Genomic DNA, 13,898 nt, shown 5'->3' with positions numbered 1-13,898 from the left:
TTCAAATACGGCCATGCCGTACAGACCATTTTACCCCTTCAAATACGGCCATCTGGCACCAAACTAACGGCGTCATTGACGTCGTGTATGCTAACTGATCAGTTTTTAAACCTCATGTACCAAAATTTATGTTTTGGAAATTTATGTACTGAAATTCGTAGTGGTCCATAGTTCATGTCCACTTACCAAATTTTTCCCTTATAATTACATTTGGGAGAAATATCACTTTGGTCATTGAACTATGGGTCGCTCGACACTTTGGTCATCTAACTTTTAAAAACTTCATTTTGGTCATCGAACTATATCACTGTATATCACTTTGGTCATTCTGTCAGTTTTCTCCGTTTTCTCTGTTAACTCCAGGAGTATTTTGGTGATGAAATATTTTACCGGCCATTTTATAACTTAATCCAATTTTCCCCGCCTAAACATAAAACTTCATCCAATTTTTCCAACTTTTCCCTTCTTTTATTCACGCATTCATTATCAGTAATCAAAGCATACATCAAAGAAAAATAATCGAGTCAGAGAACACTACTACACAAAGTGAATCAGACGACATGTAACAGACGACATACGACATTTTGGTGTCGTCTGAGTTAGTCAGACGACATGTTAGTTATATTTGTTGTCTGTTCTCAAACTCAGCCAACACATTGTAATCAATTGGAATTTGGTGAAATTGACAACTTTAAGACAACACTTACTAGGACATATGTTGTCTAAGAAATCAGAAAAAAAAAAAAAAAAATTTAATTTACATTTATTTTCTAGCCAAAACACAAATCCCTATCTGCTCAATTCCCTCCCTTAGTCGTATCAAAACAAAAAACTTCCCTCCTAAGTTGAAAAAAATTAGGTCATTCTCCCTCCCTTTCACTCTTACCATCTCACCAGCCTATCGAGAGTGAAATCGATACACTCTCGCTCTCACTCTCACTCTTAGTCCCAATCTCTCTCGCTCTCGCTCTCACCTCTCACTTTCGCTCTCACTCTCTCTCTCTCTCTCCGCCGGTCCAGCTCAAAGTCGCTACTTGGTCCGGTAGTTTACTCTCTCCGCCGCCTCAGCTCGAAGTCGATTTCAATTATCTTGAGAAGCCATCGCCGCCACCAAGATCTCTCTCACTATCGCCGCCGGTCTCGGGATCTCTCTCACTATCGCTGCCGGTGTCAGTGTCAAGAAATATAAAGAGCCTCCTTCTTCTATTGGAGATGCCTCCAATAGGGTTCGTTCTCTTCTCTCTCTCTTTCTGTTTATGCCCTGGGGCTATTGTTGGTTACTTTAATCAGCGATTGATAAGCTTCCTTCTGTGTTTGTATTACTGTTGGGGCTTAAATGGTTCTGGGCTTAATTCTAGGTCATTCAATGACCAGTGGGATTTCTTGTTTAGGCGTTTTAGCTTTAGATTGGTATATTCTGTGCTAAAGCTGTTGGTTTATTTGCAAACAAACAAATAGATTAATAAAAGGGGCGATACAGTGGATGAGAAGATCAAGAAGCTTGATGTTGAACTTAATAGATACAGAGAGCATGTCAAGATCACATTGAGTTATTTGTTATTTTTCTGTCTCGAATTCTTATAATGTTACATTACATTCTGCTGGCTGTTTTTCCAATATCACATTGATTAAGAAGGGTCTTGTTTGCATGAAATGGACTAGCATGGTGATATATTAATTTTTTGTCAGATACTATGCTTTGGATGAACCAATCAACCTATCAAGGATTTTCATGTCATGGAGTGCTTGGTCTCTTCTATCAATAAATGTTTTTTTTTCCTGCTCAAGTTGGGATCTTTTAGCTAGTAATGTGGAATCTGTCAAGCTTTAATAGATACATGTATTTGGTTGCCTGAGTTATTCCTTTCCTATTATGAGCTCTGTCAAGTCATTTGTAAAGTGAAAAGGTATTCATAAGCAGGTTTTAAGTGTTTCACTGGACACATCATTTTAAATCATACATGTTTGAGTCTTGGAATTTATATTTCTCAAACGGTTTCTGTGCAGCATAATTATCCTTAACTCGTTCATCATCCCGGCTCTATACTGGATATTGCCTGATATGTGTCCAGAATCTAGTTCTCAAGAATTCTGCTCATTTGCTGTCATTTGGGAATTTTATTCCTTCTTACGTCATGGACTCATACAAATCTTTTATGTAAGTATTCAGTTGACATATGTTCAATTTCTGTAATCACTTACATAAATTTCTTGAAAACCACTTGGATGGAATTCTATTACCTATTTGCATTTCCCACTTTCGCTTGAATATCTATCTATCTATCTATCTATGGTCTTTTTATATGTGAGAAAAGTTTTTTGAGAATGCATCCTTTAAAATTTTAATTCTGCACCAGGGCTCTGTTCATTAACAGCTTGTTTCAGGTAAGGTATGAAAAAAGAGCCAATCAAAGAACTTCATTTGTTGTAGTAGAGTATCATCTACTCACCTATTCCCACATAATCATTCTTAAAACACTAAAACATGTAATCACATTTAGGCTAATAGAACTCCCAACTCGGCATCGCCACTGGTTCCCATTTGTTTTTCTTGGGTAGCATGGTTTTCTCCAGTTCCTTGGAAGGATTATGGTATAAAAGCATTTAATGTGCGACTGTTCTTAAGAGCTGATTGAAGAAGGGACAGAAATTTTATTGTTGAAGTTGCATCTAAATGATATCTTTTAGTGAGAATTAGGTGAGAAGTTGGCGCTATAGGGATATTGAAAGTACGAAGATGTACAGGAAGACATAGAGTGGGGATGATGTAGACACTTCCAAAGAGTCACTTGTCCTTTTTTCCAGTCTGATCAAAGAGTCACTTGTCCTTTTATTTATTTATTTTTTCCTGGTCTGATCAAAGAGTCACTTGTTAGTTGTCACCAAACTAGTACCATGGAAAAGTAATGAAAAGATGAGTCATGGATTAGCAGAACATATCAACTGCCTATTTTAGAAGTACCAAAAGATAATTCTTTTATACAATTTAAGGGTAAAAGACATTAGAATCATTAAAAGGGAATTATGTAACAATAGAATGGAGACAAGCTATTGATATCATTGTGAGATAGAACCAAATAAATTATAAGGAAATTTCCATGAATTGTAATTGCTGGACTTTTGCAGTTAGAATCTTGGGCATGTACACACAAGAGCCATGCATCTTCATAATGGAAAGGGTAATTGTAAAATTGACAGAAGTTACGAACTGAAAAGATAAACTGGAACATATCACTGGCACATTTTGATCATGAGAAGCAAGAAATTAGCTTCAGAGTATATACAGTGTCTGCCAATGAGGTATCTGTGACTACATGTACAAGTTAAAGTAGAAGGTAAAAGTTTAATGTGGCAAAACTAAATCAAGAAGAACTTACGATAAAAGATCTAAATAAATTAGATTTGATAGGACACCAGAGAGAATAGAAAAGAAGGGAAAGCAAGGATCTATCCTGTATATGATTAATCAATTACTGAATTCTAGGTCATTCAATGACCAGTGGGATTTCTTGTTTAGGCGTTTTAGCTTTAGATTGGTATATTCTGTGCTAAAGCTGTTGGTTTATTTGCAAACAAACAAATAGATTAATAAAAGGGGCGATACAGTGGATGAGAAGATCAAGAAGCTTGATGTTGAACTTAATAGATACAGAGAGCATGTCAAGAAGACAAGGAGCTTTCAGCAAAAGTTGCCAAGATTGTGGGAGCGACTCCCATTGTTACAGAAGATCACACTCAGCCATCAAATCAGCAGCAGCAAACACTTGGTAAGTTGATATAGCTGAAGTCATTTCCTTTTATTAGTCATTTGTTTTCACGTTTTTAGCAACAATTATCAATTTCTCGACTTTTACAATCTGTGAAAGCGAAAGTTTTTGTTATTTCTTTCTTTTGTTAATTGATACTTATCTGATTCAATTCTTCATGTATGTAATTTGGTTTTCTTTTGTAGTCTATGCTCTAGCTTTTCAATAGCTCCGAGAACCAAACTTTTTTGACACTCTCAGAGAGAAAGATTGGGTTGGGAACAAATAGAAAAGAGATGTTTAGTCTGCAAACATTTATCTAAACTCTAAACCCTATTTAATCGATTTCCCAATTTTAATGTAAAATTTGGGGTTTTGATTCTTTGATCTAATATAAAATTTGCAGATATGATATGCTAGAGTTTATATATGATTACCACTACATGAAATTGTTGTGGCTTTGAAACCCCCAGGCCTGAGTTTTCAGGGAGGATACCCGAGAAAGAGAAAGCTATATTAGGCTTATCGTGGACATGTTGAAAATTGTTGAAGGGATGAAGTCATTCAGTCTCCGATCAATATGCAAGTATGTACCACCCACCACTAACTAACTTTGTAGACATTATTTCATTTTATACTAAACATTCAAAGATATCAAATCTTCCTGAGTTCAGACTTTTTCTAACAAACCTTTTAGTACAACTTATTTAAGAGAATGATATTCCCATATTCAGTTGTTTGAATTTTTATCTGCTATTAGAATCATTTTAGCCTTAGTTTGAATTTTTATCTGGTATTAGAATCATTTTTCTGCTGAATTTTTGTTTTTTTAATGGTGTAGACACTTGAGATGCTGGAGAAGGAGGAGAAGCTCCTTGGCAGCGTTGTAATAAAGAAACACTACTGTTTCTATGAGTCGCATTTGTAATTGATTGGGGGTTCTTCAAAATTGAATCCTAAAGACGGTCTATAGACGAAGGGGGAGACTCTTGGTGGATTGGGTATGTCAGTAGCTCCTAAATTTTCATGTTTTTACTCAATTGGGTTATGATCATACAATGAATGCTATGTAAATGAAGGCCCCATTAAAATAAAATACTGCATTCTTTTGTAGAAGTAAATCATACGCCTATTTCAGTGGTTGTACAATTGTGTACTTGCATTTTACGGTATAATATATGTTTTTGAAACTGTTAAAAATGGTGCTGCAGGTGTGCACTGAAAATGGAGCAAGGCCAACCAGAGGTGAGCTAGGTTTTGAGTTCTTGGTGAATAGGAGTGGGCAGCCTTATCTGATTCAAACAAATACCTTAATCAGGTTCTTTTCTTCCTTTTTCTTTTGAGTTCATTAGCATGCATCTATCTATTTGATTACCAAAAAAATTGAGCAAAACGATGAAGGAATGGGAAATTCAATTTGAATTCTTTTTCATCATAATGTATGAAATTGTAGTCTTGGTGTTGTACATTGATGAACTGTTGCACAGAGAATAATGTCTAGATATATATGTGAAGATAAATTTGGTGAGATTGTAGTCCAATACACTCTATTGGTAAAGGTGAAGATGTAACAGAAAGAAGACGAACATAAATAAGCATCCCAATTAAATCAAAACAGTAATGATAAAAGAGTGTAAAGCAAAGACATTATCATCTTTCTATTGGACTATTGGTTTAATTGGGTTTAATTGTGTCATTTTTCATATATTGGCATCTTTCTGCTCCTTCACATAGACAAGCATATGTTTATGTGGAACTTCTCTTTTCATTTTGTTGTTTAAAAATTGATATGAATATGGAGCTTCTGGTGATAATGGGTGTTACTAACTATATATCACTGCATTAAACTACTTTGAATTTGAGATGATATAGGAGCAGATTGCGAGCTTGGAGTCGAATTAATCAGTCTCAAGTGCACCTTCAAATATCTTTTGAACTTGGTAAAAATTGAAACCAACAAGAAGGAGACAGATTAGATTAACAATTACTTTGGATTTACTTTTATATCTGAAATTATGCTTCTTTTTTTTTAATGTTTTTTTTTAACTTTTTTTTATGTTTAGACTCGTAAGAGTAAGCGATTGTTCAGTGAACCATGTTCTGATTTCTCCTAGCACTTATTTTTGGGAGTTTGGGCACTCTGCTATTATCGCTCTTGGATTTTAAAAGGTCTTGCAATCTGACTTTACCAACTAGTTTTGAAAACCATTTATCTAGTTCTTATATCTATGTCCAGTTGCCTAATTGTTTAGCGGAGAAAGTTGTTTTATTCCTTGTTTGGTACCTTATTTTGTGTTCTTTTAAATATCGAAAAATTGGTCAGGGCTAGTTGTTTTGGTATGCTGTGATATTCTGGAAGGCAAACTGTGTTTGGAAGGAAGATTTTGGGGGTTTGGTGCATGATAAAGTTTCTGAAATTTTCAAGTCTCTTGGACTTGGTTGTTCCTGCTTTTGGTTCTGCTCATGAAACTGAAAAGTTAAATTGAGGTATTTGCATGTGTGTATTTGATTGAAAAAAATTCATAGTGGAGATAGACTGCTGTTTGCCTTTACCTTCTGATTTTGGTTGCTATCGTTTTACATGTCTTTTGGTGAATTTGTATATATATCATTTTGGTTGATGTTGGTTGCTTGGATTATGTTAGGAAAGTCCAAAGTGCTTGAAATTTTGGTTGCTCGAAAATTTGGTTGTTGTTGTTTTGCATGTGTTTTGGTAAATGTCATATATTTAATTTTGGTTGCTATTGGTTGCTTGGATTATGGTTATTGAAATTTTGGTTGTCATTTACCAAGTGGCATATATGTAATGCTCAAATTACAAAAAATTTCAAGGTTGGCCAGAATACATAATGCTCAATGACAATTATAGATTCTTTTCTGCAATTTTGTCCATTACTAAGTGCAAACCCTTTTGTTTCAGTGGGAAAGAAGAGGCAAAGAAGCATATGCCAAGAAGATATGGATGTGGTTAGAAATGAGTGGACAAAGTTTGTGGTCAAGACATATATGTAAGCATTGTACTTGGTACTTGGGTACCCATATATTTTTTTAGTTCAGTTGAGACCTTGTTCTTTAGATTTGGTTGGACATGAGTTGATGCTAGTACTTTGAATTGATAATGTAAGATTTGTGAGAATGATGTATGAGAATGTGGTAAATGAAATTGGAACTTCGAATTTCATATCAGTCTATTTCCATATCAATTGGGCAAATTCAATTCCAACAACATATATAGGATTAGTAACTGTTGTAATGCAAAATATCACACAACACAAGTCCAAAAAGACATAACACATTGTCTGAGGAAAATTTAGACAACATTTTTATCTAGCAACTTGTCATCTTAAAGCTATTCAGACAACATCGGCGTCTAGCAAAGTGTGGTCTGAGGTTCATTCAAGACAACAAATTCATCAACATCAAATGTTATCTTAAATAACATTCAGACAACATTAGCATCCTCAAACTTGTTTTATAACATTAATTCAGACAACAAGAAAAATAAAATGTGTGGTCTGAAATTCATCCGGTACAACACATGCATCCAAGAGATTGTCATACGAATTGAATTTCAGACAACACCGAAATCCAGATAATTGTTATCTTAGATAAGATGCAGACAACATAAGGTAATCGGAAGTGTAGTCTGAGGTTCATGCAAGACAACACCATTTCGAGCAAATTGATATTTGTAATGCATTTGACACGACATCTGGTAATCGAAAATGCTTGTTTGATGTTTACTTCACACATCAAGTCTCGTGCAATATTGTCGTTGAAGATATTTAGGAGACAACACCAGCTTGGAAAGATTGTTGTGTTTGGTGAATTTCACTCAACACCCTTGCAGTAAGCTGTTGTCTGAGTTCATACCCGACAACAGACTACTGTCATGAATCGAAATTTGGTAAATTTAGACAACACATATTTAGATACACATGTTGTGTGAATGACCAGAGAGACGATTAAAAAAGAATGTTGTCTGATGGGGGAGATCAGACAACACGCCAGTTTACAACATCTCCATTTTCATTCAGACAACAGGCTTTTGACTGTTGTCTGATTCACTTTGTGTAGTAGTGGAATGATTCAAAGTGAGGGAATATAAGAGGAAGAAAAATATTGATTTAATAAATCAAGGAATTATCAAAGGAGGGAAAAGTTGGCAAAATTGGATGAAGTTTTATGTTTAGGCGGGAAAAGTTGGATTAAGTTATAAAAATGGCGAGTAAACCTTTAAATCTCCAAAATACCCTTAGAGTTAACAGAGAAAACAGACGGAATGACCAAAGTGATATGAGATGATATAGTTCGATGACCAAAATGAAGTTTTTAAAAGTTGGATGACCAAAGTGTCGAGCGAGCCATAGTTCAATGACCAAAGTGATATTTCTGCCATTATATTTTTTAATTTTAAATAGTAATATTAATTTTTTATCATGATACCTCATAAAATATTAAAACAACATGAGTTGAATTACGTTATCAAAATATTCCCTAGAACGATAAACTAAGGTAACTAAAATACTAAATTTCTAAAGTATTCTTAATATTTTATATTTTAAAAAATAATAATATATTGATAAAAATAATATTTTATTAGGGTGTGGCTATTGCCACCATACCATTTTCTTTGTTCACCCTACAAATATTTGAATTATTGATAGACTGTATTACCTAAATACAAAATAACTAATAAGTACACTAATTTTCTAAAATTTAAATATGTAAGGAAAACTATATACATAACCAATTAATCACTAATTTTCTAAAATTTAAATATGTAAGGAAAACTATATACATAACCAATTAATTAAGTACAAAACTACTTAATTAATTTCTCATCGGATAACATTAATCTTCATCTTCCTCACCCAAATTTGAATTTATTACTATTTTCTTTTTGTCTTTTTGTTGCCTCCTAATCGTTAATTTGTTATTCAATTCATAAAAACATTAGTGTTAACTTCATCAAAATCTTTGCAATACCCTTTATGAGCACCAAAAGTAAAAAATTTAAAACATGAAAAAAAAATCTCTTATTCATTGCTCATAGTTGGCAACTTACTAATGTTTTGATATGGATTGAAATAGACGAACATTGAAACTGAATGCAAAAATTAAAAAAAAATTAAAAAAATGAAAAAAAATCAAATTATGATTTTATCAGGAAACTTTAATATATTTTAGTTTTTTTAATTGATATAAATTAAATGATTTTTTTTAATTAAACAAAATTTCTTTTTTAATTGGATATGTCATATAAGGATATTCCTGGAAAGATATATAAATGGGTCGGATAAGTAAATTTAGTAATTGAAATTAAAATGTAAGGTGTAATGAGCAAATAGGGTGAACAAAGAAAATGATAGGGTGGCAATAGCTGCACCCTTTTATTATTATGAAAACAGACTGGATCATTAAAGGATCGAATCAACCTAAATCCTTGTTTATCCATTAAATTAACGGATCAAAAGATCAAATTTTCAATCCAAACACGTTCAATAACCACGGATCCGGATCAAAATCCTATCTATTTACAGGTTTACCTGGTAGGGTGGTGTTACTAGTGGAGCCGATGGGGTTTGAGTGGTTTGGATATGGTTTTGTCATGTCAATCGGAGGTGTGATGCTAGCATTGGAATTTGGCTGAGGAAGATGGCGGCGCTGCAGGTCTGGTTCCTCGTGTGGGTTTTTGGGTTCCAAGGGTTTGGGTGCCCATAGTTCTTGGGGTGCCCAGCGTCCTTAAGAGGCCTAAGAGTGCAGCGGACTTTTGAGCTCTTTCATGGGCCTATTCCTTCTCCAATATATGGGCTTGGGCTAAAGGCCCATCTATTGGGGTGATTTTCTAATTTTGTTTCTTTCAGTTTATGCTAGCGGGAGGCCGAGAGCTCTTCTATGAGTCTTTGTAGATGTGTTTATCTCCATCGTACCACAATTGTCTGCCCAACATATTGAGACAAGTAGACTAGATTGCCTATAAGGCAAAATGTCTTTTGTTTTAGTATAGACTAATCAGTGCTCATCTTTTTTCATTGGAGTAGTTGTTTATGTACTATTATAACCCATGATTATGGCCACAAATAATGCTACGTTCAACAACAAAAAAAGCATGGACTCGTCGAAGTTAATGATATTGAGGGTTAAAGTAGTTGTCCATGTACTATTATAACCCATGATTATGGCCACAAATAATGCTACGTTCAACAACAAAAAAAACTTGGACTCGTCGAAGTTAATGATATTGAGGGAAGTTTAACCCAAGATGGGTTACCCACCTTATTACTATGATAAATAAAGGCATTACGATAGTACGTAGTCCCAAATATATATTAATTTTTATACAGTGTTGCATGTTCCAAGTTCATGTAACATCCATGGCTTGCAACTTTGCACACAGTGAAAATAAGAGTGCTTTGATTGATACAACATGGAAGATTGGCGTTCCTTCTTCTCCCATGCATCTTTTCTTTGTGATTCTGATTTTAATGTCCATTAAAATTAGTCTTTAGTAAGAGTCTGTGGATCTCTCGAATTCTCCTAGTTTGGACCCATATATTAATTTTTGCCTGAATGCTGCCACTACATAATTTTATACATAAAGAAGTAATACCTTTTTTTTTGTCGATTTGTTTTTTCGTTGTTGATGGATAAGAATTAACACCTTAATTAATGGCAGTCAAAATCAAGGATGGATGTATCATCGGTACCCCATATTTTGACATAAACAGATGTTGCCGTGTGACTACAAGGCAGCGTTTAGGGTTGTCTCTCAGAGTCTCAGCTTTGTTTTCATTAGGCTTGAATCTTAATTAGCATATCAACGTATATACTCTGGATTGGTTGGTTCCCACTACTAAGATTCACGGTACAGCAAAGAATAGAAAAATGACTATATATGAGTTCAGTGCTTCAGCTTCTGTTATCCCAGCCCATAGTTCGTAGATTCTGAATGAGCCAGAGCAAAATACGTGGATGCATGTCTGGAATGCAAAAATATCTGATATGCTAATTAATTAGAAATCTTGTTATCTACTTTAATGTTAAACTGGTTAAAGAGTGGACTACTGGGAAGGTATATATATATATATATATATATATATATATATATATATATATATTTATGATTGTCTAATGTCTACACTTACCCCCATTTGACCGGATCTACTCCCCAATGCTGAGGGCATTACGGGCGAGGCACTGCATCTTATATATCCAGGTTGACACTAGAACCTCATAGTTGCCAAAACCCTAATGTCAGATCGAAGTGCATTTTTCAGACCTGCATGATATATGAAGAGAAACCATTTGAAATGGAAATATTGAGATTCACATTGAACTTGTTACACACTTTAACTTAATTACTTCTAACCAGCTGTGATAATATAGATTAATGTACGTATGTAGATGTAGATATTATAGATTTTCCTCCGCCATCATAAGAGCTAGCAGTACAATCAACCAATGGTTGTAACTTGTACCAAATAGTGCTATGCATTATTACATAGAATCCAAATTGGAGATTAATTACCTTGTTTCAACGTGTTCTCTTCCTTTTCAAGTACAATGATAATATAACTATTTCATGGTCTGCTAAATTATTGCCTCAGACTACTCCTTTTCATGAACCAAAGTTACTTAAGTACTACTACACGCGCATATCCAATCCAAAACACAAAAAGAAAGAAAAAGAAACCACCAAACTTCATAGATTTAATTCCAAAGTATATAGTGAAGCTGAACTTCATGACAAACTGATTTCTGGTGTTTCAAAACTGGTGAAGTCCATATGCTGAAGCTTTGGTTGGTTCGATCGGGCATCTTCGTACCAGTGAAGGGTCTCCATTTGTGCTGGTCCCAACGGATTGGCAACGTGCTATGTGATTCTCAGATATCACGCTTGCCTTTCTTTCTTAACCAGTGTACGGTTTACTTAACCTATGCATCAACCTTTCCCTTGTAATTGCACATAAAATTAAGTAATTTAATTAATTATATGACAAATGGCTAAAGTTGCAATGCGCATCCTTTGAAATGCATGAACCTATCAAGTTTTGAGTTATTAGGGTTTAGGTTCCGAGCTCATTAATTTCATTAGCTTCCAAGTTGAAGCCAAAGGCGGTGGAGATGGATTAGCTAGCTTTCGGCTGTAAAGCACCATCAATAATAAGATAAAACTAATTAGTAATTTTTTCAAGGACCTAACCATATAGATGTGAGTACCAGACAAGAATCAATTCAAGTCGAAGTCTGGCTTGGAAGCTAATACTCCAATATTACTATTACTTGAGATTATTTTTCACACTTAGAATTCATCTTGCCTTTTCTTTGACCCCATTTCTGGTTACCATCCTATTCCCGCAATCAGTCCCCATCTTCGTCATCTCATTTCCCATTTTAAGGTGACAGAAAAATTTCTCATCCATATCCCCGCTCCGTTTCGGATTTTTCCTCCCAAATCCTGTATAAGAAAGTTCCGTGGAGCATGATAAGAACAAGCCAGTACTTGTCATATCAAGATGACAATAAGCATGGCTTTCTGTCACATACTCACATGGTTGCTACGATAGCTTATACTGATCAATAATCTCTCGTGGTCCAATCTGCCTAATTAACATTAAAGGGACGCAATAAGACCTGTTGACATCATAATTGACCCTTGCATGGCCTGTTTTGCATTATATATGTTTCTTATAATGAGGATTGACCTCAGACCAATTGAATGTCGTATTGCAGCTGTCTCTCTGAAAACAACTAATTAACTAATAGACTTGGAACTCTTTTTTTGAACCTAAAAATTCAGGTAAATGTGTGGGGAAAGGAGACATGGGCATGGACATCCATCATTTTGTTCAGCAACCACAAATAATTGAAGTTATGAGAACCAATGACAAGGCGAAAAGTTAAACGCAGATAGTTAATGAACTACGTACTAGCTAGGCATCAATATTATTAGTTTTGTAAAGCTTTCTTAGTGGACAGTTTAGTGCTAATTAAATATCTTACTAAAAAAGAAAAAAAAGAGACCAAAGAAAGGGAAGACATGCATGTCCAAGTGGAAAGAAAGGAAATATGTCCATGTCCAAGGAAATATAGAGACTAATTGGTGCATTATCAATAAATATTACTTTAAAAGCTGCCAATATGATTCTGTCTTAATTAAGTTTGATTTGAGAGTACTAAAAAGGTTTAAAGCATTGAAAAGCTTTAATTTGAAAGGACAGATTGCCTCTTAGTGTTCCACTTAATGATTTTTATTGTTCACTAACCATGGTGCTGCCCATTAAGTGGAAGAAGTATATTAAATAGAATTGATATATATAAAAAATGAAGTCAGAAAAAGAGAAATGACTTGAAGTTGAAAAGAAAATTTTGTTCCAATTTTAGTCAGTGCAGTCAAATGAATCCCCAAATAGAAAAGAAACTGTATATGGCACAGCTAAGAAGGATCTAAAACCCGTTGCTTTGTGGTGGAGCCTTTGTTGTAAAGCATTGAAATGGCCCATTGAGTGACCAAGAGGCAAGAGTATGAAATTTAACTTTGAACTTTTGAAGACAAATGCTTTATAGCCTTATACAAAAAGTTGTTGAGAAGTAAAGCTACGGTTTAAAGTTATCACTATATGATATTCCCACCATAAGTTCACCCGTTAGGTCATTGTGTCAGTTACTATTTAATATTTTTTAGTGTTTGTTTCCACCTTTTAGGTCACGGCACAGTTTCCAAACTAATCTGGGTCACCGTATTAGTTTGCAGGTCACTAGGTTAGTTTGGAAACTGTGCCCGTGACCCAGATGGTGGAAATAAACATAAAAAGTAGTGAATAGTAAGTGACTTGGTGACCCAACGGGTGAACTTACTCTAATGTCAGATATTTTCTCAAGTTAATTGTGTGATTTAAAAAACGTGAGAAAATATATGAATGATTGTAGTACTTGTTTGAGCGCTCTTTCACATTTTTTGACGAAAATCTTAAATATAACTAACTGAAATTATTCTATGCACCAATTAGGGTCCTTAATACTAAGTTGATACCGGTATATTAATTTGTTAATTCATACCTAAATAAACTTCAAAAATGACAAGAATTGTGTGATTTAAAAAACGTGAGAAAATATATGAATGATTGTAGTACTTGTTTGAGCGCTCTT

At 34.4% G+C, this 13,898-nt stretch overlaps 1 protein-coding gene across 16 annotated transcripts; it reads left to right on the top strand.

Annotated features, from left to right (window-relative positions):
• Nucleotides 1-832: 832 nt before the first annotated feature.
• On the top strand, nt 833-6,932 carry LOC112191870. Of its 16 annotated transcripts, none has more exons than XR_005807798.1 (8): nt 833-1,226; nt 2,008-2,158; nt 3,585-3,767; nt 4,220-4,332; nt 4,588-4,747; nt 4,958-5,064; nt 5,619-5,686; nt 6,667-6,932. XR_005807798.1 is itself a non-coding variant. In XM_024331342.2 (4 exons), exons 1-4 carry the CDS (start codon nt 1,213-1,215, stop codon nt 4,264-4,266), a joined length of 381 nt encoding a protein of 126 aa, XP_024187110.1. In that variant the 5' UTR covers nt 833-1,212; the 3' UTR covers nt 4,267-4,580. The 16 variants fall into 16 exon arrangements, 3 of the variants coding, with proteins under 3 accessions (XP_024187110.1, XP_040371799.1, XP_040371800.1); XR_005807791.1 differs by having other exon boundaries at nt 5,810-6,932; XR_005807795.1 differs by adding an exon at nt 5,810-5,915 and having other exon boundaries at nt 4,958-5,686.
• The last annotated feature ends 6,966 nt before the right edge of the window (nt 6,933-13,898 follow it).

Source organism: Rosa chinensis, chromosome 3 (genome assembly GCF_002994745.2).
Source record: "Rosa chinensis cultivar Old Blush chromosome 3, RchiOBHm-V2, whole genome shotgun sequence".
Classification (NCBI taxonomy): Eukaryota; Viridiplantae; Streptophyta; class Magnoliopsida; order Rosales; family Rosaceae; genus Rosa; species Rosa chinensis.
The sequence above is the reverse complement of the archived record's forward strand: the minus strand, read 5'-3'. Positions and strand labels throughout refer to the sequence as shown.